At 44.8% G+C, this 26,265-nt stretch overlaps 1 protein-coding gene and 1 long non-coding RNA gene across 2 annotated transcripts in view; one reads left to right on the forward strand and one right to left on the reverse strand.

Annotated features, from left to right (window-relative positions):
• LOC133773734 (uncharacterized) overlaps nucleotides 1–24,030 on the reverse strand; it is a 35,956-nt gene extending 11,926 nt beyond the window's left edge. Inside the window, exons 1-2 of the long non-coding RNA XR_009867964.1 lie at nucleotides 23,819–24,030; nucleotides 15,376–15,443 (exon numbers count right to left, since the gene is read on the reverse strand). This is a non-coding gene — a long non-coding RNA (uncharacterized LOC133773734). The remainder of the gene's footprint in view (nucleotides 1–15,375; nucleotides 15,444–23,818) is intronic.
• A 586-nt stretch (nucleotides 24,031–24,616) lies between these two features.
• Nucleotides 24,617–26,265, forward strand: part of SMYD2 (SET and MYND domain containing 2) — a 52,686-nt gene continuing 51,037 nt past the window's right edge. The window contains exon 1 of the mRNA XM_062210341.1: nucleotides 24,617–24,821. Coding sequence (XP_062066325.1) covers nucleotides 24,649–24,821 — 173 coding nt within the window. The 5' untranslated portion in view covers nucleotides 24,617–24,648. The remainder of the gene's footprint in view (nucleotides 24,822–26,265) is intronic.

Consider the following 26,265-nt stretch of genomic DNA (forward strand, 5'->3'; position numbering starts at 1 on the left):
TTTTCTTGAACTGTTTGATAGTAGCTTGCTGCCATCATGACATTCCACCCTATATTCTTCATCAAGTATTACTTAAGAATAAGGACATATTTTCATATAACCAAAATAAAAACATTCTTGAGAAATTTGAGATTTTCCTCCTTCTCTTCCACCTCCTCCTCCTCCTCCTCCTCGTCTTCTTCCACCTCCTCTCATCACCTTCTCCTTCTCGTTCTTTGTCTATCATATCATTGACATTTTTAAGTGTGAAGGCCAACTGTTTCCTTGTTATCAGATTAAGGCTAAAGATTTAGTAAAACCTCTACCTAAAAATCATATTTATATGCATTAATAGCTAATAGACAAGCCTGGTCCATCACCCAGAACCAGCTGGGCTCAAGTCCAGCTCTACCACCCAGAATGAAGTGTTCCCTGCCTGTGCTCTACTATTCATAAGATGGAGAAGACCACACTACCTACCCATCAGGACTGTTGTGTAAATAGGTTAAGTATATATGAAATGCTTAGAATAGTACCTGGCATGTGACAAAGGTTTAGTGAGTGAGAGTTTTATTTATAGTATTAAAACAACTTGGACATTTCTACTTAGTGGCTGAAGTGAGGTGTGAGAAACACAGGACAAGTCTGTTTTAATTTTTTAAGCAAGCTCAACATTTTTATTTGCAATTTGTATCCAGAAAGAAACAAATGTTGTGTTTTCAAAATCTGTTTTCAATCCTCTACCTGTAGATGTTTAATTAATTTATTCTGTACAGGTATAAATTACCTTTTGATGAAAGAAATTTGTTCTGGATTTTACATAACGATATTCCCTTCCTCCCTCCCTTTTCTCTCCACCCCACCCTCCTTCCTTTTCCCTTTCTTTTTTTAATTTTTGAGATAACATATTTTAAATTTGCATTACAGGAAAAAGGCTTAATATGCAGTTAAAAGCTAAAAAGCAAAAAAGACACTAGTTTAGTGGGAATGCAGACAATGGCTATAAACAAGAACTGAACTGAAAAATGACCTATTCAAAATACAGTACACTTTGAAGTAATCACAGATCACTAAAACTATAGTATAATATTCTTAACCATTGGTTTCACAAAGGTATAAAACAGGGTTTTACAAAACTGTATTTGCAGCCATACTGATACACACAGACCTTTCTTTTATATTTTTTTTCTTTTTTCGGTTTGCTTTCTGAATTTTAGCTCTCACATATAAGGGAGAACATGCAGTATTTGTCTTTCTGAGTCTGCCTTATTTCACTCAACATAATGTCCTCCAGTTGCATCCATTTTGCTGCAAATGTAGAATTTCATTCTTTTTTTTTTTTATTTTTTTTTATTTTTTATTTTTTGACAGGCAGAGTGGACAGTGAGAGAGAGACAGAGAGAAAGGTCTTCCTTTTGCCGTTGGTTCACCCTCCAATGGCCGCCGCGGTAGCGCGTTGCGGCCGGCGCACCGCGCTGTTCCGATGGCAGGAGCCAGGTGATTCTCCTGGTCTCCCATGGGGTGCAGGACCCAAGGACTTGGGCCATCCTCCACTGCACTCCCTGGCCACAGCAGAGAGCTGGCCTGGAAGAGGGGCAACCGGGACAGGATCGGTGCCCCAACCGGGACTAGAACCCGGTGTGCCGGCGCCGCAAGGCGGAGGATTAGCCTGTTGAGCCACGGCGCCGGCCAGAATTTCATTCTTTTTTACAGCCGAAGAATATTCCATTATGTATACATACCACATTTTCTTTAACTGATGACAGGCACCTTGGTTGATTCCAAGTTTTGCCTAATGTGAACAGTGTTGCTGTGAACATGGTGGTGCAGCTATCACTATGTTTAAGTCTTTTGGGTATATCCCCAGTAGTGAGATTGCTGGATCCTATGGCAAGTCTATTTCTAAAGAAATCTCCACAGTTTTCTACAGTGGCTGCACTAACTTACATTCCCACCAACAGTGTATAAGTTTCCCCTTTTTCCACAGCCTTACCAGCATTTGTCACTCTCTGTGTTCTGGATTTTAGCCATTCTGTCAGAGGTGAGGTAATATCTCATTGTGGTTCATTAGCATTTACCTGATGGCTAGTGATGTTAAGGATTTTTTCATATATTTGCTGGCTATTTATATTTCTTAAGAACTGTCTATTGAAGTCCTTTGCCCATTTCTCAATGGATCAGTTGTTTTTTGTTGTTGAGTTTTTTAAGTTGCTGATATACTCCAGACATTAATCCTTTGTCAGATCAGTGGGTTGCAAATATTTTTCCCATTCTGTTGGATGCCTCTTCACTCTATTGATCATTTCCTTTGCTGTACAAAAGCTTCTGAGTTTGATATAGTCCCATTTAGTTTTGCTTTTGTTGTCTATGCTTCGGGTGTCTTGTCCAAGCCATCCCCTACCCCAATGTCTTAGATTGTTCCCCCTGTTTTTTTCCAGCAATGTCATAGTCTCAGGTCTTTAATTTAAGCTTTTGATCCATCTTGAGTTGATTTATGTATACAGTGAGAGGTATGGCTCTAATTTCATTCTTCTATATATAAATCCAGTTTGCCAGCACCATTCACTGAAGAGATTATCCTTACTTGTGTTTTGTCAAAAATCAATTTGCTATTTGTATGTGGATTAATTTCTGGGTTCTCCATTCTGTCCCACTGATCTGTGTATCAGTTTTTATGCCAGTTCCATGCTGTTTTTTTTTTTTAACTTTTATTTAATGAATATAAATTTCCAGTGTACAGCTTATGGATTACAATGGCTTCCCCCCCCCCAATAACTTCCCTCCCACCTGCAACCCTCCCCCCTCCCGCTCCCTCTCCCCTTCCATTTGCATCAAGATTCATTTTCAATTCTCTTTATATACAGAAGATCAATTTAGTATAAAGATTTCAACAGTTTGCACCCACATAGAAACACAAAGTGAAACATACTGTTTGAGTACTAGTTATAGCATTAAATCACAATGTACAGCACATTAAGGACAGAGATCCCACATGAGGAGCAAGTGCACAGTGGCTCCTGTTGTTGACCCAACAAATTGACACTCTAGTTTATGGCGCCAGTAACCATCCTAGGCTGTCATCATGAGTTGCCAAGGCTATGGAAGCCTTCCAAGTTCACCGACTCTGATCATATTTAGACAAGGTCATAAAAGACAGAGTGAGGATAGTAACCAATGATCCTAAGAGTGGCATTTACCAGGTTTGAACAATTATACAGCATTAAGTGGGGAAGAGGACCATCAGTACACACATGTTGGGAGTAGAGCCATTGGTGGTAGAGTAGAGGTTATGATTACAAAGGAATGAGGCCCAAGTGCACTAGACAGGGCCTAGAACAAAGGACAGAGTCATTATTAGAGGAGCTAAGAAAGGTGCTGTCTAAGCTACAATGAAGTTTTCTGATTGAGAGGCAAATAGAACCTGATAGAAGGGGCTTGATAATAATCTGGTGGGCTTTAGGCCTTGTAAATTCAGAGGCCCAGACCTATCTATCTCTTCACGTGGGGTATATCCTAAGGGAGGTGTGAACCTCCTAGGGGAAGGCACTCTGTTGACTTTCATTACTTGGCTGGCCTGGGAGGAGAGCTGGCCAGGTAAAGGCAGGGGGCATCTCTAACAAGAAATTTACAGTTCTGCCTGCAATGTTGCTGACCCTACTTGACCATCCCCTCAGCTGCAGTGGTCACTTTGGAAGTTGGGCTGAGTGAAGGGCTTTTCAGCTTAGAGCCAATAAGATCTATGGCTCTGACCTGGGCATCCTTCGACTCCAGGGCAGGTCCATTTCCAGTGATCCAACTCTTGGCAGAGCTGCCAGGGCTCTTCACAAGCTGACTTCTGCTGAAGCCCAGGCTTACCACATTGAAAGCCACTGCAGTGGACTGGCCTGTTGGGTCTCCTTGAGGGCAGATCACTGTACAGATCAGCCATTAATAGGCCTGCCACCCATTGCTTCTGATGCCTAGCTTTCTTTTCCTCCTGGTTTGTGTTAAAGCAGACCAGAGGATGCAAGTCAAGGGAGTGCCCGTTTCCCATCTCTAATCTTCGGTGGCCTGAACTACAAGTCTATAGTCACAGGCATGTTCTGTAGTAGTTTTTCTAAGGTAGACAATGCCCATGAGGAAAATTATATTCTCACTTTAAAACTTTCTTTCCCTTTGGTCTGAAAGGGAGGTTTTTTCTACTTACTGTATACTTCGCTGATGGCGAAGTGAATCTAGCTATGAGATTATTATTTAAGTTCTTATTTTGGCTATGCTATTGCAGAAAAATGTTAGCCATCTCTTTTATAAGGTCTAAAGATTAAATTGTGCATCCTACAGATTCCTTCATAATAGAATTAGTTTCCTACCTTGAAGAGAATAGAGAAATGAAAGAACAAGTTGGGCTTAGAATAGAGAAATGAGGGAGCAAGTCCTAGATCGCTTGCTGACAATAGCAATATCACATGAATACTTAGCAAACCGTTTCAACCATTAGATAACAACTTAAGAAAACATTTACCAGAAGGTCCAATGCCTTCTATAAATTTTAAGAATCATGTATTTGAAAACACCTCTTAACTATCTAACATGGTGTAGTTTGTTTAGCCAGTAAACTTAAGCACAACCATCTAAAATGTTTTTAGTTTCTTTCTACCAACAAGTCTAAAACATATGATACACAGATTCAGGTCACACAAATTAAAATGTATCTTTGATTGATTTTAGCAGCTTAAATTTATGGACAATCTTATCTATAAGCCATTTAAAATAAAACTCTTAATAAAATTTCCCCATGTGGACATACAATATGTACACACATATAATATAGCATAATAGACCAATATATCAATTTTAATAATAGCTTTTAAAATCTTTAACTCTTTTTGTAGATTGCCAATTGATTTGCTTTTTCTTTTTAGTAACCTCAGTTAACCATACTTTCTCTCAGTTGGTACTGTTAATACATTATTGGCTTCATCTGTTTACAGAGCCATCCCAAAGTACTGAATACAATAAAAGTGGCTGGAAAAAGTCCATAGGAACCTATAGGAGGACAGCTAAACACAGAACCAACAACGCTTTAGTTTTATGAGCAGCAGATATTCAAATTTTTGAAAAAAGCACATATTTAAATAACCCATAGCTCTTAATAAAAATTCAGCTGTTTTTGAACAATTAGAATTTAACAGACATCAAGAGAACATAATAGATTACTTTAACACATTGCTTTAACAGAGCATCAGAGTTTAATTCTATGTCAAAGAGAAACTGAGCTTCCTGTGATCTTTTGCTGTGAGGTTTCCTTCCTTTACCTTCTTTCATATTGGTGACCATGTTTCTGTGTTTCTGTGTGTAACACATCTTTAAGCATCTTTTGCAGGGCAGGATGAGTGGCAACAAATTCTTTCAGTTTCTGTTTGCTGTGAAAAGTCTTATTTTCACCTTCATTCACAAATGAGAGCTTTGCAGGATATAGTATTCTGGGCTGGCAGTTTTTCTCTCTTAGTACCTGGGCTATGTCTCGCCATTCCCTTCTAGCTTGTAGGGTTTCTGATGAGAAGTCTGCTGTGAGTCTAATTGGAGATCCTCTAAGAGTGATCCGACGTTTCTCTCTTGCACCTTTTAGGATCTTTTCTTTATGTTTCACTGTGGTGAGTTTGATTACAACATGTCGTGGTGAGGATCTCTTTTGGTCATGTTTATTAGGGGTTCTATAAGCTTCCTGTACTAAGATGCCTCTGTCCTTCTCCAAACCTGGGAAATTTTCTGCTAGTATCTCACTGAAAATGCCTTCTAATCCTTTCTCCCTCTCCATGCCTTCAGGAACTCCTAGAACCCGAATGTTGGGTTTTTTAATAGTATCCTGTAAATTCCTGACAATATTTTTTAGATTTCTAATTTCTTGTTCTTTTCTTTGGTTTGCCTGTTTCCTTTCCTGTTCTCTGTCTTCTAAGTCTGATATTCTCTCTTCTGCTTCGCCCATTCTGTTTTTAAGGCTCTCTAATGTGTTTGTCATTTGATCTATTGAACTCTTCATTTCATTATGATTTCTAGTCACTATCAGAGTTTCTTGTTCCACTAGTTGTTTCATTTCATTTTGATTCCTCCTTAATATTTCACTTTCACGAGAGAGATTTTCTATCTTGTCCATGAAGGATTTCTGTAGTTCAAGAATTTGTTTTTGAGAACTTCTTAATGTTCTTATCAATTTTTTGAGATCCGCTTCTTGCATTTCTTCGATCTCATCATCTTCATAATCTTGAATTGGGGTGTCTTTTTCATTTGGGGGCGTCATAGTTTCTTCCTTGTTCTTGTTAGCTTGGTTTTTGCGTTTGTTGTTTGGCATGTTGGAGATATTTGGTTTCTTCACTGTGGTGTTTTTTCTTGTTACACTATGGCTCTATATTAAGTGGACTGTCTGCTTTCAGTGGAGCCTTAGAGGCTTGAGATGAGTGTGGACTGAGAGCTGTGTTTGGTTCCTCAGGGTTGAGGGTGTGTCAAGGATGACACTCCCAGGTTAGGTGTGGTAAATCTCTCTTTCTTTTTTTGATTTAAAAGGGAAGTAATTCCGCACAGCTGAACGTAATTGGAGGTAGTTAGCAGGCAAATGATATACCCACAGGAGCCAGAGATCGGAAGCTCTTTCCCAAGGACCACACAGGGAATCTCTGCTGCCCTCAGTGTGGGCTCCAATTCTCCTGCAGTCTCCCACTGGGTTGCCAAGTTAGATGCTAATCTCCTGTTATTTCACCCCTCCCCACAGAGTCAGGTTTTTCTGCTAGGCTCAGGGCTGGTGCAGACCTGAGGTCGCCCTGCTTATGACGTATGTCCAAAATGGCGCCTGCTCTGTCTTGCTCGCCTGTGAGAGGTGAGCGGAGAGAGAGAAACTTGTGTCCGTATCAGTCACTTTTTTTATTTTTTTTTCTCTCTCTTCTAGTTAGCCTGGTGAACTTTTCCCCACGGAGTTTCAAGCCTCGTTCCCTTTAGCCTCCTCTTTCCGCTTGCCTGCTGGTATCTCGGGCTATGGAGGTTCGGCTCACCTCGCGTTCCAGCGCTGGTGCGTTGAGTCTGCCACTGGTGTCCCGAACTTGGGCTCCCACGCTCTCCACGCAGGTCCACTGTGAATCACTAGTTCCGAAAGAGTTTCCTCTGCTGTTTCATCCCCTACTCTTCCTTGACCCTGCAGTATCTCCACTTATATTAAACTTTCTCTCCCCCCGGACTAAGTGTGCTTCCTGCCTATTCCGCCATCTTGCCGCCTCTCCCATGCTGTTTTAATTACTATAGCTTTGTAGTATGCTTTGAAGTCAGATATCGTGATGCCTCCAGCTTGATTTTTCTTGTTCCAGATTGCTATGGCTATTCTGGGTCTTTCATGATTCCTTACGAGGTTTAGGGTTGCCTTTTCTAGTTCTGTAAAGAATGTCATTGGTTTCTTGATAGGGATATCATTGAATCTGTAGATTGCTTTAGGTATTTCAGACGTTTTAATGATACTGATTCTTCCAATCCATGAGCAAGGAATATCTTTCCACTTTTTGTCTCCTTGATGATGTCTTTCATCAGTGTTTGACAGTTTTCATTGAAGATATCTTTCACTTCTTTTACTAAGATTATTCCTAAATATTTGATTTTTTTTTGGTGGCTACTGTGAATGGGCTTTCTTTCTTTACTTCTTTTTCTGGGAGTTCAGGACAAGTTTTAGATGTTCCCTGAGTACCAGTAACCATCAGTGGCCAGTAAGGGAACTGTAATCGTTTTAATATTGTTTTGGAAATTCAGGGTGTCTTACTCTCCCTTTTGATAAACGGCATTTACAGAAGACCCAAGAGAAAGAGGAAACGGCGTTGCCATGCATACTCAGCAAAGGCTCAGAGGTGGGTTGTCTTGACCCAACTCGCCTCTGGAGGGCAGCAGAGGCACTAGCGGCACTCCCACTCCTTTGCACGCCAGCCTCCAGACCATAATAAACGGGATAGGAGTTCAGTTTGAATCAAGAGACTAAATTGATGTGCAATTAGTTACCTGGGGAGATGGAGAAAATAACCATGGGTAATACCAGCATACATTATCTTTTTGGTATTAAACCTAATCTTACATTTAACTTTCTGAAGACTAAATTTATCACACTAATGTGCTCACCTCATCCAAACCATGGTAACTTGAGGCTCAGTAGCTCTGGTTTCAGCAATTTAATTCTTAGTGAGCAGCTGAAGATTGGGAGTGACTCGTGGTAGAACTGCTGCAATGACAGCTCCCTGTGGGCAGAGAGTTTGTCTGCCTGGCCACCAACTCTTGTTTTCTTAAGTTTTAAAACATGTACAAAGGTTTTCTACTTCATATCAACTTAAGGCCATTTTATAGATGTCTCTTGCTATTAGAATCCAAGTTTTTGGGGCAGACATTTAGTGCAGCGTTTAAGATCCCATATTGGAGTGTCTAGTTCAAGTTCCAGCTCCTCCTACCCAGCTTCCTACTAACACACACCCTCGGAGGCAGCAGGTAATGGTTCAAGTACTTGGGCCCCTGCCAGCCATGTGGGAGACTGGATGGAGTTCTGGGCTCCTGGCTTCTGCGTGACCCAGCCCCAGATGTTGTGGGCATCTCTCTCTACCTGTCACTCCATTTCTCTGCCTTCTCTTAAATAAAGTGAACAGAATAAACATTTTTAAAAATTCAAGTTTTCCATAGCTTAGCTACTTTCAGGGGTCGTGTAGAAAGATCTCTTTTAAAAACTGTAGATCCTGCAGTGGAGAGCTGCAGGTGACTGTTAGCAACATTATCAGCACGTTCTCTACACTCCACACGGGTCACCCAGAGGGAGGGGTAAAGGCACAGAAGACGGAAGCAGGCAACTTGGGTTCAAATGCCAGCGCCACAACCAGCTAGCTGTCAGCTCTTGAACAAGTTATTTAATCTCTTTGTATCTCAATTTCCTCCTCAGTAAAATGGAGACCCTAACAGTACTTCCTAGGGTTGTTAGGAGAACGTAAGGAACAGACGCTTCAAAAAGTTTTTGGAAAAGTGGAATTCAGAAATATAAATTTATTTTGATGAAAAAAATTGGAAATCCATAGTTTTAAAAATTTTTCCATGAGCATTTCTGAAGGCCCCTCCTAGATACGATTTCAACATATTTTGCACCAAATTGTATGTTCCACAAATACTGTGAACTCTTATTAAGTCCCTTGCATGTAGTAAATCGAATGGCAGCATTAGCTTTCACTATCTAGGACTGCAAAATCTTTTGCAAGCATTCAAGCTTTTCCCTTCCTCAATCTCCCCTCCTCCACAGTCATGATTCACGTAGCAGATCCGGTGCTAGGTACTCACAGAGCATCACCCCCACTTATGCAAAAGAGGGGTACTGTCCCCCTTTACCTAAAGCATACAGGAGGAACACTGAATGATGTCTACACCTAAGACTCCCCCTTAAAATGCTCTAGCTCTGGTTAGCCCCTCCTTCTTGCCCTTGCGTTATCTTCCCTGAGGTTGTAAGGTTCTGCCTGGTTTTCCCATGCAGGTGAGCAAACACTTGTTTCTCTCCTGGTCCCCCTTGAGGAAATTACTTAAGAGGTCATCTCACACCATACAGTTTTCCCTCTCTTTACCTAGCAGAAACAGACACGCATTATGCATACTCCCTGTATTTATTTTAAAATAAAGACAGAGAGAGAACTCACCACCCACTGTTTCACTCCCTCAAAGGACTGCAAAGGCCAGGGCTGGGCTAGACTGAAGCTGGGAGCCAGGAACTCAGTCCAGGTCTCCCATGTGGGTGGCAGGGACCCAACCTATAGGGTTACACCAACTAAAACTAAAACACTAAAGTAAAAAGGGAGGGATTAAAAAGATAATGTGTATATAGAGAATCAAGTCAGCATTTTAAACTGATGTAATCTCAATGTTAAAATAGGATCTGTATAAACACAGCTTGTTAATGAAAGACTTGTGGAATCATGTTTTACAAAATTCTACCCTACCGTGTGGATTCCATCAGTTAGAGTGTGTTATTCTTCGAAGTACACCAGTTGTCTAATTTTTAGTCTGCTCTCTGAGCCTGCCTTAGGTTTGGGGGCTTGGGTAGCTGAAATTCAGTCCAACAAGACATGAATGGTTTTATCCCAGCCATACTTTCAGCATTTTCAGAAACTGAGTATCTTCAAAATAGTTTGTGCTAAGTGTAAAAACTGCTGTGGTATTGATAGTATCACAGTACCCTATAAAGATATGATCTTACCCAACATGGCATGTTGTTAAGCACAGGGCCTTTGGAATCAAACTGTAGGGTTTCTTTAAAAAAAAAAAAAAAAGTAGATCTTATTTATTTGAGAGGTAGAATTAGAGAAAGGTCTTCCATCCGCTGGTTTACTCCCCAGTGGCTGCAATGGCCAGAGCTGGGCCGATTCAAAGACCGGAGCTTCTTCCAGGTCTCCCACACAGGTGCAGGGGCCCAAGCGCTTGGGTCATTTTCCGCTGCTTTCCCAGACCATAAGCAGGAAGCTAGATCAGAAGAGGAGCAGCCTGAGACTAGAACCAGCACCCATATGGGATGCCAGTGCTACATGCAGAGGGTTAGGCTACTACACCACAGCGCTGGCCCCCAAACTGTAGGGCTTCAAATCCTAGCTATGCCACTTATGAGCTTTGAGATCTTGGGCAAGACTCAGTGGCCTTGACTGTCACATGGAGATAAATAACATCATCTACCTGTCACAAATTGTGTTGCTATTTCTGCACCTGACACTTTCCTTCCACAGATCGCTCTCTCTCTCTCTGTCACAAGACACACACACCCCTTCCTCACCACCCATGGAAGCTGTCAGCCAGTGACTGTGCAGCAGAATGGAAGCCTCGTTCCTGTTCCCAGGCCACACCCCACAGTCACCCTGTGGGATAACGCTGCCCGGAAGGACTTTGGCCTGAGACAAACCCTTTCCTGACTGCCTCCCTGTTGCTGTCCTGCTTCTCCCAGTCCATTAGTGGGCTCTCCTGGGGTCACCTCAGGGACAAGTCTGCACTGGAACCGCTGCTTCTGAGGACCTAGGACTTAACACCTATCCTGCCTAGGATTTGGAATGGATGGATTATGACAACATGAGAGTTTTTTAAAAAACTCATGGGAAAGTCTTCTTATGAAAAAAAAAAAAAAAAAAAAACTATGCACCAAAATTAGTCTAGCTTCAGATTCCATTTCCATGAACTTTTTGAAATACTCACATGTAAAGTGGCTAAACCAGGGCATGGCATAGAGTTAAGTGCTACTTTGGTATTAGCTATTGTCATTATCAAGGGTTAGACCTATGGTACCCTGGAGAACAGAGGGAGCAGTATAGGGATTCGAAGCAATCAGAAAACCACAAACATACAAACTCCTGAGCAATGTTGAGGGAGCTGAATAATCCACATAATTGCTTCCATTCGCATCAGTGGTTGTACCCTTGGCCTTAATTACTAGGGAATAAATGCTTCTGGCTGAGTTGCACTAGAGAGAGGCTGCTACTGTGTGCTCCCAAGAGACCCACCGCAGGCATCCAATTTAGCTAATAAGTATGGATACTAGAAGACTGGAATGTTCTCCCTCCCACTCCCATGTGCTTTTTTTAAATAAGTGAAACTCTTTGGTTCGTCCTTTACCCAGGTTTCATAGAGCAGTTTCAAGGTGGCTTGTTTGAAGGTAAGCAGCAGGAGTCTTAAGAACTTAATTTTAAGAAATTCAAAGAGCAAAGAATGCACTTTGTTCTTTGAGTTTCTTAAACCTATATTTCATATCCTTTCATAATAATTTGTCTTTTATGGATAAAATATACACAAATCACTTAGGAAAAAAGGCATCTGAAATGACCTTGGGCGACCAAGTTCTTCTGTTTTAAAACGGCATGCACAGAGGATATTAAGAAGATTTCTATATGGTAGCATTTCTAGCACATAGAATAGCTCAGAAAGAGAATTTATCATTTCTTTATTTTTCAGTTCAAAAATAAGGGCAAAGAAACTTACTCATAGGATTTCTTTTTTAAGGTTTTCATTTATCAGCTTCTGGAGGAAAAAAAAAACTGATATAGGCAAAATCCCAACATGATAAAACCAGAACTAAAGTAAGAGTGGCTGGGGGGAACCTCTAAGTGAATTATTATGATCCTAGGTCCTTAAAAAATTATTCTTCTCTGGCTCTCTCATCTGACCCCACTACAGACTGGCTTTTGTCCACTTCACAGCACTTGAGCCATTAATGATCTCCTCCAGGCCAACTGAACCTTCTCTCTCCCATCCCTACTCACTTTCATCTATTTGTCGCCTTTGTGCGACTCAACCACGATCTTCCTCCTCCTCCATAAGCCTCTCTTCTCCTAATTTTGTCTGATCCTTTAGTATGTCTCTTCTTTTCAATTTTATGATAGATTTTAAAAATAAAATGAAAACGGTAATTAGAGAAAAGGGGGAAAAAGGACCCAATCCAAACGCTATTATTTTATTGTGTTTCCTGGATTTTTTTTCTTCTTGGATTTTATAGATTACAAATAGGATTCTGTGACCTTTTTTGAGAACATACTTCCCATTAATTATTTTCCATGTTACTGTATAGTCTTCATAACCTCCCTCCTTAATGCTTCTTAATAATTTCCTCTCTCCCTTTGATTCCTTCCTCCTCAGTCTATTCTCTTTCTCTCTGGGAGTTCACAGCTTTGCAGCCCCCAAGAATCCACCAACACGTCAAAAACTATATCCCACATCCTCTTTTAGTGTCCATGTGGCCCTTTTATTGTTACAACATGAACATCATTTACATAAAAAACTCCAGTGTGCCCACCAAAATAGCCAAACCAAAATACTACTTACTTGGGAAGTTAATGTGGCAATTTATATCAAAGATGTATTCTTTGGAAATATCCAAAACATATCTTTCCTTTAAATAATTCCTAAGATGTGTGCAGAGTTTGCAGAAAAATAACAGGTAAGTACAGGTACTTAATTAGTAGTTATTAACAAGATTGATATATAGTAGTAGTATTGAAATTCTCTTCTAGGTAAGACTAGTGAAATATTAGTAGCTATTTGGCCTTAAAACGAGGTGGTTCCATGATAAAAAAAAAAAAAAAAGGTCTGGAAATCTACATTGAGCAAAATTTTAAAAGTTTCCTAACTGTAAGAATTTTTAGAGTCATTAAAATATGAATCCCCAAAACCCAGCATCATTGGTAGGTGTTCAGTATATCTGTTTATTACAGAAATATATACTGTGAACCTCCACGAAATAATGTTATCTGTAATATTTTCCAAAAGGAAAGTAGTTTGAGATATTTAAACACTGTTTTAAAGATTATTTCAGCATTGTTTGGACTAGTTAAAAACTCCCAAACAATCCTCATGACCGTAAGCCAGCGGCTGGTTAAACAAATGATAATTGACAGTACAACAAAAACTCATGTAGCCCTTACAAATTATGGTATGGTTCCATATTCACTGACATTAAAAGGTGTCCCTGACATGTGGGAAAAAGCAGATTATGGGATAGTATGAAATTTTACATGATCTCTTTTGATAGATATGTGGGTAGATTACATAAAGCACTTATGCCTATAAAAGATGACACAGATACATAGCAAAAAGTTATGTAGCAATCTTTGGTTGGTGGAATTACATGGTTTTTCACTTGACATTTCACATTTTTACTTTTATTATTATTTTTACAATGAATATGCCTGATTTAGTCAGAAAGGCTATTTCCATTTCTAACAAATAAAAACATATAAGCAGCATTGAATGGAATTACATGACACTTGGGAGCCATTGGTATAAAATAACAGATAATAAACCAAACATTTGGTGCTTATTTGGACTAAGCATTTTAATCACAAAATGATTTTTAGACATTCTACCTTATTAATCACAGTAACAACAAAATTAACAGTGAAACAGATGTGAGAGTCCATTTATTTTTTTTTTCTTTTTATTTTTTGACAGGCAGAGTGGACAGTGAGAGAGAGACAGAAAGGTCTTCCTTTTGCGTTGGTTCACTCTCCAATAGCTGCCACAGCCGGCGCGCTGCGGCCAGTGCACCGCGCTGATCCGAAGCCAGGAGCCAGGTGCTTCTCCTGGTCTCCCATGCGAGTGCAGGGCCCAAACACTTGGGCCATCCTCTACTGCACTCCCGGGCCATAGCAGAGAGCTGGCCTGGAAGAGGGGCAACCGGGACAGAATCGAGCGCCCCGAACGGGACTAGAAACCCGTGTGCCGGCGCCGCAGGCAGAGGATTAGCCTGTTGAGCCATGGCGCTGGCTCCATTTAATTTTGCACCTGTATTCTCAAGTGCTACCTGGATAGCTAACAAACTTGAACTTTCCAGAGCATCTTGAGAGGATAAGAGAGCACCCGAGTATAAGACTGGATAACTGCTCCTTGTTAGTCATGACTGTGGACAGAACACATAGTGATTTCAGCACCAATTTCCTCAACTATGGAAGAAAGCTTTTGGACTAGATGATAGTTGGATCCCTTTATCCAAATGTGATGATTTTATCCAAACTGTCTCAGATGAGCTATGGTGAAACTTTTTGGAAATTAAGTGAAATGCAGGGAGTTATAGGAAATGAGTTAAATTATTTTTCCTATCTTCTTTATGGGTTGCAAACATTATAATAAGTAAATAACCAAATAAATAAATATATACATTTTATATCAGTTCCATGCAAAGTATCATCTTACAAATTTCTATATGCTTTACCAGCAATTCTACTTTTGGGATTCAGCCTAGCAAATTATTCAAGAATGCAAATAAAGATTTAAGTTGACAAAGATGCTCATTTCAATATAATAACAGAAGAAAAATCAGACATCAATAGGATCCAACACCAAGGCATTAAATAGATGATAGTACATAAAAGAATATCACAATATGAAGCCATTAGGATGAGGTAGAAAAATATTTAATGCCATGGAAAAAGATTTACAATGTTATTTTTTAAGTTGAAAAACAAGATTATAAAACAGCACATACAATATAATTCCATTTTGTTGTAAAATATTTACACATGCTTAAAAAAGCATAGAAGGATCTACAACAAAAACTTTACACATAATTACTGGGTTTATATATGTTCCCTAAACTTTATAAAATTAATACATACAGCTTATAGAGCAATAAAATCAGTGGCCTTCCTTGTAAATTTTTTCTTAGTTTGTTTCCTTAGTACCCTGGGTAACATAAATAAATCACTTACTATCAAAGAAAAAAATAAGATTTAATAAAACTATGTCAGCAAATACTTGGTTAAATACTTTGTAGTGTTAATAAGACTGATACCAAAAATGCCGATTCTCTTTTCCAAAAATAATCAAAGTGTAGTGTGCACAGAAAATTTCAACATGTCTTTAAGGAAACAACAATTTCTATGCAATGGCATGTGGCCTTACCTTTCTTAATCCTCAACAATCTGATGTATCAAGTGGTGAAGATGTGCACTAGTATCCATGACTGAGACCTAAAAGAAATCAACATGTCCTGATTCTGAACAGTTAGCATAAATGTATCTGAAGACTCAATGATCTGTGCTAAGGAATAATTTCAGAGTCTCTGTTATGACACCGTAATGCCATTCATAACATTCATGCCTCTAAATGCCATAGACAAATATATTTTTGAGAGGGATGGTATCCATAGAGGGTTGACAATTTTTATTTGGTTAAGAACATGAAAGAGAATATGATGGACAGTCTCCACTGTTTAAAAAGAAAAGCCAGTCTAACCTTAAAAATGTCCGAATTAAAAAAAAAATTGTAAGTCCTTTTAGTTGGCTTAGCTTTACAAACACAAGTGGTAGATTGTGTTTTTTCTCATTTTGCTGCAGATGGGTGAACACTTCAGTGGGCACTGGCACCATTCTTCTAGGCTGTATAGGAAAACACCCCAGGTACCCCAAAAAAGCAGTCAAGCACTCAGACAGCTGTCGAGAAATGGTTCAGAGGATTCAAGTATATGAATGAGGTCTAACATTATTTGGTGGGGCAAAGGCGATTTTCTGGTTAATTTAAATAATAAAATATTAAAACTAAAATGATCTGACTTCAGCTGGTCATTAAGACCATCTGGGGAGTGAACCAGCAGATGAAAGATATCTCTCTCTCTCTCTCCCCCCATCTCTATAACTCTGCCTTTCAAATAAATAAATCTTTAAAATGACCTTAAAAATCCTTCTTCCCAGGTTTTCCAAACTTCAATCACTCATGTCTCCCACCAAAGAACTAACCAGGCACGACCCTGCTTAGCTTCCAAGATCGCAGGAGCTCAGGCTGTGTTCAGGCTGGTATGGCCATTCCAACAATTACTTAGGTCTTAAATTAGCTGCATTTAAACATAATGCTGTATAGATCCATTTGTTATCAAGCCAGTGAGAAATCCCTTTTTTCTGGTTTAAGTGTTGTCAGGAAAGAGAACTAATCCGATGATGTATTTAAAAGTGTTGCAACGGCTCCTACTGAAGATGACAACTTTCGACCACATTTAGCTTTTGCAAAAATTGATATTTGGCCATGTTCATTTTTTGCATGGATTCTTCTTCAACTCTCAGTTGTCAACTTTTTTCTTCTGCATTTTTCTCCTCTGATAGGAGAAATACACCACACTGCAAGATTAAATCAGGTACAATATAGCTTGAAAGCTTGCAATATCACAGCTCACCTCTTCTTTCTCTGACACTTCTCTGCATAACACTGGTGGGAATTTTACAGGGTAGAAAGTAATGAAAATCTGGCATCCTGGGTGTTACTTGTGGTCATGAGCCTTTGGCAGTAAAGTCAAATTCTGTACCCAGCCCCCACCTTCCAGCCACTAGATGACACTGCCTCCCCAAAAATAAAAATAAGAAAGCTATTAATAGTTCTCAACAAAAGAGAAATCTGCAAGACTCAGGAACTGTGTTGTGTTCAGTGCTTTCTTTTTTGCAAGACAGAACAAAAGTAATGATAGTTTCCAGAGATAAAATTTCAAAAGCTCCCAAGTCTAGATCAGGACCAAACCTGTTAGTAATCGGGTCTTCCCTTGGGTCTTCGTTGCCTTTTTTTATGCAATTGTTCGTATTTAGTCAGCACTATTGTAGTGTATAAATCAGGACAAAAATCAGCTTACGTGCCAACCCCCCCCCCCCCCAATTTCTCCCCAATACAAGAAGACATGGCTGGTGGTTTAAGAATCGATCAACCTGACCCTCAGAATTTATTATGGACGGCTTCTCTGCCTTCCCTAACCCCCGCCCACATCTAGTTGCTCCCTCTGGGGTTACTCTGCCCCGGCAGAACTGCTGCAATGCAGCTGAAGGGCTGCAGCTCACACAGTGTATTATGCATTCAGGTGTTTGCGCTTGCAGCGCGTCGGTCTGCTAGCAAAGGTTTATTTCTGTTCAGGTCCGCACCTGGGCTTGCCAGACAGCAGAGCATTCCCAGGTGCCTGTGGCCATGGAGATCCACAGACACCCCCAGGCAACACACACAATCCCCTGAGCAGTCACCTAACAACATACCCCCTCTAACACAACAGCAACACCCTGGCCTTGTTTGTAGCGACCTTGGAATAAAGATGCTGATCAGCAAAGATACTGATGAATTTAAGCTCTGCATGGATTCACTACCTAGAACGATTTATTCCTTCTCTGAATGGAGGGCTCATACACAGCCCCTTCTCACTGGGTCCTTCCGGGATGGGAGGGGCAGGTCAGCCCCCTCAGGACACTAATCCCATTCCTGAGAGCTCCACCCTGCCATCTAAAGATCCTGCCCCAAGACCCCACCTTTTAAAACAAGGCCTGCCAGATGAGGATTCCAGCATAGGGATTTGGGAGAGTGGGGAGTGGCACACATTCCCATCACGGCTGACAGCTCACTTGCCCACTCAAAGGCTCCTGCTGCCTCCTGAAAGGTTTCTCCCATCTCCCAAACAACTGATTCCACTACACAGAGGCCTCTGGGGCCTATGTGAGACCAGACATGGGTTATCTTGGCTCTGAATCCTCTCAGGCCCAGGGAGAGTTTAAGTGATGTTACCCCAGAGTTCAATCTGGAAACAGACTATGATCTATGCCCTTGTCTCAGAAAAGTTGGCCCAACTTCTCTCTGGCCTGCCTTCCGATTCTCCCTTTACTCTAGTTTCCTGGGTCCAGTGAGTCTCCACTTGCACACCATCGTGAATCTGCCACGGTTGGAGCCAGAGTGCTCTGAAACTTGAGGATTTTGCAACTCCAACCCCTAGGCTTTTGAAGCCTGAATCTTTTCTTTGTTCTTCTGCAATATCATCTCCCCAGGTCAATGCTGCTGACTGACCAGAAGGAAAGGATGGGGCGTGACAGGAAGCATGGAGCCGCACGCACCATCCTCGACTGGTTTCTCCAAATGTCCCCTGCCCTACTGAGGATAATCCAGGCAGGAGGCCTTAACGGCCAAACACATGAGAACGGAAAGGAAAGGAGACTGAACAATACACGGTGAAAGATGCAACAGCAAGACGTTGTTTGTGGAACAGGCACGGGCCTGTGGTGAGAAGCAATGAACAGGGCGGGAGGGCGGGGCTGAGTGGAGGCAGTGCCAGTTGTCCTTGTCCTGTAGGGCTCACGGTCCCCTTCTCCTCTCTCCTCTCCCCCTCCAGTCACAGGTGCTGCTCAGGAAAAGCTTTTCACGTCCATATCCATCCTCCCCATCACTACTTTCCTGGCGCTTGTTCATGCCAGCAACCTCCCTCCTCCAGACCGTCTACTGCATCAACTCCAGTTCTCTCTCTCTCTCTCCTCCACGCCCCAAGCCCCTACTAATTTACTCTCTATTCAGTCATGAAAATGACCCTTGCATAGAAAAATCTGATCATGTCAGTCAAAATTCTCCTCTGGCTCCACAGCGCCTGCAGAGTGCCATGGTGCCATGGAACTCCTATGCCTATGATCTTCAGGATGGGGCTCACTCCTGTCCAGCCACCTTCGCCCTGACACCCTTTACCTAGGGCTGTAGCTCTGGCCAGAGCTGCAGCACAGTGCAGTGGCCCAGGGCAGGGACTCACTGCCAGACAGTCGGACTTGGCTTGGACAAGTGGTTTAACTTCTATCATTCAGCATCCTCATCTAGAAAATGCCACTAGGATTAAATATGCACTAAGAGGTGCACCTGGTACACAGTGGGAGCTATATAAATATACAAGGGTATGTCAAAAAGTTAATGAAAAATAGAATTAAAAGACAAATTCATTTTGTTGCAGGGAGCCAGCATTGTGGCATAGAGGTTTAAGCCACCGCCTGCAGTCCTAGCATCCCTTTCGGGTATCAGTGAAAGTCCCAGCTGCTCCACTTCTGATGCAGCTCCCTGCTAAAGCACTTGGGAAAGCAGCAGCAGATGGCCCAAGGTCTTGGGCCCCTGCACCCATGTGGGAGACCAAAGCTCCTGGCTCCTAACTTTGGCCTGACTCAGCCTGGGGCCACTGCAGCCATTTCAGGAGTGAACCAGTGGATGGAAGATCTCTCTCTGTGTCTCTCCTTCTCTGTCTATAATTCTGCCTTTCAAATTAATATAAATGTTAAAAAATTTTTTTTAAAAATCCATGCAGTGGTCTTATGCATATTATGAAGAAACTGTAGATTTCAAAAAAATTTGTACATCAATATAAATTTACCTTTTTTAAAAAGTATTTATTTGAGACAGCATGCATGTGATTCTATCAGCTGGTTCATTCTACAAATGTCTGCAATGGCTAAAACTAGGCTGGGCCAAAGCCAGAAGCCAGGAACTCAATCCAGGCCTCCCAGTTGGGTGGGAGGGATCCAATTACTTGAGCCATCTATGCTGCCTCCCAGGATTGAAATTAGCAAGAAGCTGGAGTTAGGTACTGAACCCAACACTCTGATGTGCGATGCAGACATCTTAACCACTAGGCTTTTAGATGCCTAAAAATTCATCGTTTTAATTCCATTTCCCATAAACTCTTTGAAGTAGCATCGTAGATCAAAGTCTCTCCTAACCCCATAATTTGCACCATGAGTGTCTGAAACCCATTCAAGGAACCCATTTCCCTCAGCTGATCTTTATGCTCTCTTGTAGAAGTTAAAATGTCAGACCCTCCCTGACGCCCTTCTGTTGCACTTTGTTCAGCTCTCTATTAAAATTTTATCAGGGGTAATCTGCATTAGTTTCCAGTTGCCGTGACAAACTACCACATATGGGCTGGCTCCAACAACAGACATTTTTTCTCTGCCAGTTCTGGAGGCCAGGAGCCTGAGATAAGAATCCTTGGGCTACAAGCAAGGCATTAGCAGGGCTGCATCCCTCCACAGGCGCCAGGGAAAAATCCACTCCTGGCCTCCTCCAGCTCCTGGGAACTGCTACATTCCTTGGTTTATTGCCACATCACTCTGATCTCTGCCTCCTCCTCTGTCAGTGTCAAATCTCCTTCTGCCTCTCCTCATAAGGACACTTGTGACTGCGCTGAGGGCTCACCTGGATAATCTAGGCTCGCCTTGCTAGCTGGAGCTCCTTAATTTAGCACAAGTATCTCTAAGACCTTTTCAAGCCCTGGAGGGTAACATTTACAGGCTGCGGGGACTGGAACCCCGTGTTGACGGTTGTCATTACTCAGCTGCTTCACAACTGTCTATGTGCGTGCTGGTCTTTTCATCTACAAGGGGTCTGTTTCATTACAGGCACTTGATCGATGAACTGGATGCACAGGTATGGCGGTACAGGGTACAGGACCCTTGTCCATGCTCACCTCCTTTGCTAAGGCTTTATTTCCCTAGGCCTCAGCTCTTTCTTTCACGTGCCAACCTGTCCCTGGAAGGATATTTTACTCATGAATCAGATCAACCTGTAGGTTAGAGAAATTCCGCACTGGGGGTCTTCATCTTTGTAACGTTCTCCTGAGCTTCAGGGACGCAAAAGGTACCCAAAAACCTCCTTCCAAACTCGAACCCTGCCGAGCCACGGCAGTGTGGCAGGCGGCTGGGCCCTGCAGCTCGAGGCCTTCTTTCACGGAATGTGAGAATGCAGAGTGGCAGAGTGACAAGCATGAGCTTCATGAAGAGCGCTGTCATCGGCTGGCCCCTGCTGGCTCGTGGCCATCCCTCGGCCGTTTATTTTAAACACAGTTTTCGTCGTAACTTAAGCTCCCACATTCGTGGCTCTTGCCTCACGGACCATTTCCCCCAGCTCGGGTTACTAAAGTTCAGCACGGGCATTTTTCCGAAATGAGGCTGTTTCTTTTCCAGTGTTCTCAAGTCACTGTCACCTCCACCCACAGGGATAAGCCTGCTGCAGCCACCGTGCACCTGAGAAAACAAGTCTGTCACCGCACTATCGTTCCAGTATTCCCCCAAAAAACCATGACTTACAATTACAGAAAATGAAACAAGTAGATCACTTCGCACAGTTCATCTCTGAGGCAGTATATTGTCTACTGCATTACAAGTCTGTCAGTCTTTTCATTTTCTTACTGGTTAGAGTTGAAATCAGAATGTAAAAAAAAAAAAAAAAGCTATAAACTTCAAAAAAGTATTCAAGATTTCCCTAGGCAAGCAGATGTTCAGAAACTTCTAATTCTCCCCTTTACATATATTATCGAAAAGCAATTGTCAGAATCAATATAGGTCATGCTACTGGAGCAAAGCTCATCTCATATGGTGGCCTGGAGCTGGCAGAAGCTTCATTGCTCAGGGTCAACTCCAGCAGCCTGGCTGAGAAGACCTGCTTACTTCCCAACATCCCCCGGAGCCACACTCTCTTTCCAGCTCCCCTCCAGTCACTCTTTCAGTCTTTCATCCAGGTCACACCTGTTTCTTCCAACCAGTGGAACTCTGCGCATGCCGTGCCTTCTGCTTAGAATGCCTGTCCCTCCTCACCTCTCTTGGTTAAGCTTTACGCATCCTTTGGATCTTAGGTCAAGTGTTCTTCCTCTCCCAGACTCGGTTGAATCCCCTAAGCACTGCCTTGGTATTCGAGACCACCGAGAGCTTGCATTTATTTGTGGGAGGGTCTCATTAAACCTCTGCATCCTCCCCATAGCACACAAGGCTGTGAAGGCAGGGATGTTTCCATAGCATCATCAGCCCTTAATACTGTTCCTGGAACACAGTGAGCACGGCATACATACCTAAACGCTGAATAAATTCATTCCATGTCATGGACTCTCCTGCTAGTTCTGTGTTGTGAGGCAAAGCACCAAACATCAGGGGCCTCGCCTTCCTTATCAGTAGGAAAATGCCTGTTCCATTCCAAAACTTCTGGGGTAGCGCTGCTACCTCAAGTCTGGAAAGCTGCAAGTCTGGAAAGCTGATCGGGCTAAAGCCAAAAGGCAGCACAATGCAGTGTACGCTGGCCTCACATCTCCCCACGTAGAGACACTCCATGCCTAAGCAAGAAGCTGGAATGACCCTTTTTTTTTTTTTTTTAACTTTTTGACAGGCAGAGTGGACAGTGAGAGAGAGAGACAGAGAGAAAGGTCTGCCTTTTGCCATTGGTTCACCCTCCAAGGGCCATCCTCCACTGCACTCCCTGGCCACAGCAGAGAGCTGGCCTGGAAGAGTGGCAACCAGGACAGAATCCGGCGCCCCGAACGGGACTAGAACCTAGGCGGAGGATTAGCCTGTTGAGCCACGGCACCGGCTGGAATGACTCTTGACATCTTTGCCTCTTTTCCTGAAGCCACTGCCTCGAGTCCAGCTTTCTCCACCCTTTATTTTGAAAACAGCAAATGCTCCCTTAACTGGTGGTCCTGGGTTCAACCTCTCCTCTTTCCATCCATCTGCAGTGCTGCCAGAAAAACTCAGTCTAAACCACTGGGCTGAGCGTGACGCCCCTCTGCTTGGACACTGCCAGTGGCTTTCCCTCGGCCTCTGGGATGAATCTCACCTCTGGACAAGATGGCCTTCCACGGTCCTTGCCTCACCTCCTGTCCTCTCTTTCAGGACCCACGCTCTTGTAAGAGCTGCTCAGAGGACTCAAACCATCCTCTGTCCTTGCAGGTCCTCTGTCCTTGTATGTGGCTGTCCCTGCCGGGAAGCCTCTCTTCCCTCAGCCACTTGCAAAATCCTGTCCATCATTCAGGCTCCGCATGCATGTAGCTTGCAGGTGGCTTCTGCCTTGCTCTTCCCCAGGCTCTATTTGTCATTCACTGCCTGTGCTCCCACAGAACATTTTGGACAAACCACCTAGGAACACTTACCCCAGGGACCTGGGTTTGCAAAAGCACATAGCGATCAGGGGCATGGGCCCTGATAATCAAAGTCTGCAATGTACTGTGTCAGGGACTTGAGTCTTGGTTTCCTAGCATTGCAAATGTGGGAGGTAACACCAAACTCACCCAGCTGTTCTAAGGATTAGATAAGGTGCTTAGCGACTTAGAGCAACTGCCTACCCACAAAGTTAGTAACTGATGACAATCGTCGTTGGTGTTGACTGTCCAATCAAGAACCCAGGGCTACCTCTCCTCCACCTTTCGATGGCAGTGCCTAGCCCTAGTCAATGCTTCTTAAAATGCATACATGAAACCATAATCATGAGGGCTCAGGCATGCCCACTTGGCCCAACCATAAGGAGTTTTACTAAAGTGCCGAAACTCCCACTGAGCTCTCGACTTAGTCTGTATCATTCCCCTCCCTTTACTAAGCCAGCCCTGGATTCCCAGGGACCACACAGTTCGAGATATTTGAAGGAAAGGGTTTCTGTTCAATGATCCCTTCCTACTTTATTGGAGTCTGCATGCGCATCCATCGCAGCCCTTATTGCCACCTGGGACCCACATTATATTCTTTCTCATATGAAAAATAGCGTGTGGGGTGTGTGTGTGGTGGTGGGGGGGCGCTGTCGACGCTTTCAATTCCAGGTGATTCATTACCTGATTATCGACTTTTCTGAGCTCACAGTGGGGACGCAGTCAAACCCGTGAAAATCACGGCCAATTCCAGCGGCAAGAGCTCAAGTTCCTTGAAGACCAGGTGTCTCGGGCTCCCCGCGCGGGGCTCCTGGGGTGCAGCGACCAGGGAGCTGGGCGGGCCAACGCCGCTCCGTCCCTCCGCGGAGGCCACTTCCGCTCTGGGGCCGAGGGCCGCCGAGGTTCACCTGAGCGCCTCAGGAAGCCACAGCCCTTCGCCCTCAGCGCCGCGAACTTCGCGAGCGTGCTCCCCCCTCAAGGGTCTGCGACACGGACCCGGGGACCCCAGCTCGGGACACGGCCTCGCCCCCTCCCCCGGCCCAAGGGCGGGTGACGCCCTGCGCCGGGCCACGCACGGTCCGGCCCAGACCCCCGGCAGCGTGGGCGACCACCCCGGCCCAGACCCGGGGCGGGGCGGGGCAGGGGGCGACCACCCCGTCCGGCCCCGCGGCCAGGCACGGCCCGCCGCGCCCACGCCCCGCGCCACCCGGCTGAGTCGCTCGCGCCGCGGCTCTTTGTGGCCGCCACACCGGAAGCGGGAGCGAGTGCGTGCGGGGCCGCCGCCGGGGGGGGGGGGTCCCGCGTGCGCGGGGCGGGGCCGCGCGGCCGCCCCCCTCCCCGCGGGGGCGCGCGAGGCCCGGGCGGGGCGCCGTCCCTTCCGGGGAGCGGGCGGCGTCCCAGCCCGCCCCCCGCGGCTCGGGGTGACGCGGCTCCAATAACAGCTCGGGGGGGAGCCGCCGCCGCGCCCCTGCGCGCCCGCCCAGCCCAGCGCAGCCGCGCGCCTCGCTGCCACCATGCGGGCCGAGGGCCACGGCGGCCTGGAGCGCTTCTGCAGCCCGGGCAAGGGCCGGGGGCTGCGGGCCCTGCGGTCCTTCCAGGTCGGGGACTTGCTCTTCTCCTGCCCGGCCTACGCCTACGTGCTCACAGTCAACGAGCGGGGCAACCACTGCGACTACTGCTTCGCCAGGTAGGCGGCGGGGGCGGCCGGGGGCGCCGCGGCGGGAGGGAGCGCGCGTGGCGGGCGGGGTCCTAGCGCCGGCGGCCGAGGGGGCGGGCAGGGCGCGGAGGCGGCGCGCGTTTCCGCCCCGCGCCGGGCCACGTGCGTTGGGGCAGACGAGCCAAGTTGCTGCTGCACGTTTCCGGGGTTGCCGGCTCGGGACGCGCCAGCCAGCTCTCCCACGTGGGCTGGGAGCCAGGCTTGGTCCGAGCGTGGGCGTGCGTTGCCCACTGGGCACCTTGGGGGCCCCAGACTGGAGCCCGCGCGGCTGGCGCCAGGCCCTGGCCACCGCAGCCTGGCCCTGCCGCTTCTCCTTAGCTCTCTCCCCCAAGGAATTGAACGAGGGGGGTGTGTCCAGGACGGGACCCTGCGCTTCCTTGTCATTCTCTGCCTTAGGTCCTGGGAGAGATGCCAGCCGGCCTCCTGGGATCTGGAATGTTGACCCTTATCCCTCCCTGATTTGGGATCTGCAAAACATAGGCGCTGGGACAAAATGCGTGGTGGGAGGTGACGTTTAACTGTAGCATGTCATAAGTATGATATGTGTCATCCGTGTATTCATACAAACGATGTAGACGTGTACATTTGCCGCACCCGCTCACGATTGTGTCCTCCTGCGGTTTCAGACAGTTTCAGAGCTGAAAGGCAACGTTGGATGTCACCAGTGTCACCTTCCTCCCTGCTTTACTTAAGGGGGTACTGCAGCCCAGAGCCGGATGTGCTTGTGTGTTTGCATTCACAGCGCTTAATTAGGGCAGTGAATCTTGGTTCCTTGTGTTCTGCCCGGTTCCCTCCCAGGAGCCCAGTATGTCCACCAAGGCAGGAAGCCTGGGTTGGGGTTCAGTTTGCCCCTCTCCTCTCTGAGGGAGGGACCCTGCTTTTCTTTCTTTGAACCCCCGTTTCTTCATCTTTGAAATGGAGATGCCAGGGCTAGATGAAGCTGACCTGAGGCCCGGCGGAGACCTGCTGAGTAGAGAGGTCTCCAGTCCCGCATAGGCTGAAGCACTCCATCTCCGAGGCCCGGTGTCTCATTCCACGAGAAGACGGAGCGAAAGAAGGGACAAAGGCTGGATGTTGTAGTAATCTTGCCCAGACTCCCTGCCAGAACTGTCTTCCGCTTGGGGGGGGACCTGGAAAGGAACTAGACACAGAATCATGCCGTGGGCAGCGTCAGGGCTGTATGTGATGTGGCTCTTTGAATTGGTGAGCCAAGAGCTAAAGGGTCATGGCACCACTTTGCGACGTTTGAGTGAAGTGAGCATTGGGTTTTCCCAAAGTTAAAAAGGCTGCTGCGACTGGTCCCTTGATCTTCTGAGCCTTGCTGTGGCTCGGAGTCTGCAGCAGTGTGGGTGTCTGCAGTGGCGGGAGCAAAGCAGGTCACCCAGCACAGACGGAGCCTCCCCCAGGGGTCCCG

The sequence above is a fragment of the Lepus europaeus genome, chromosome 14, assembly GCF_033115175.1.
Source record: "Lepus europaeus isolate LE1 chromosome 14, mLepTim1.pri, whole genome shotgun sequence".
In the NCBI taxonomy this organism is placed as follows: Eukaryota; Metazoa; Chordata; class Mammalia; order Lagomorpha; family Leporidae; genus Lepus; species Lepus europaeus.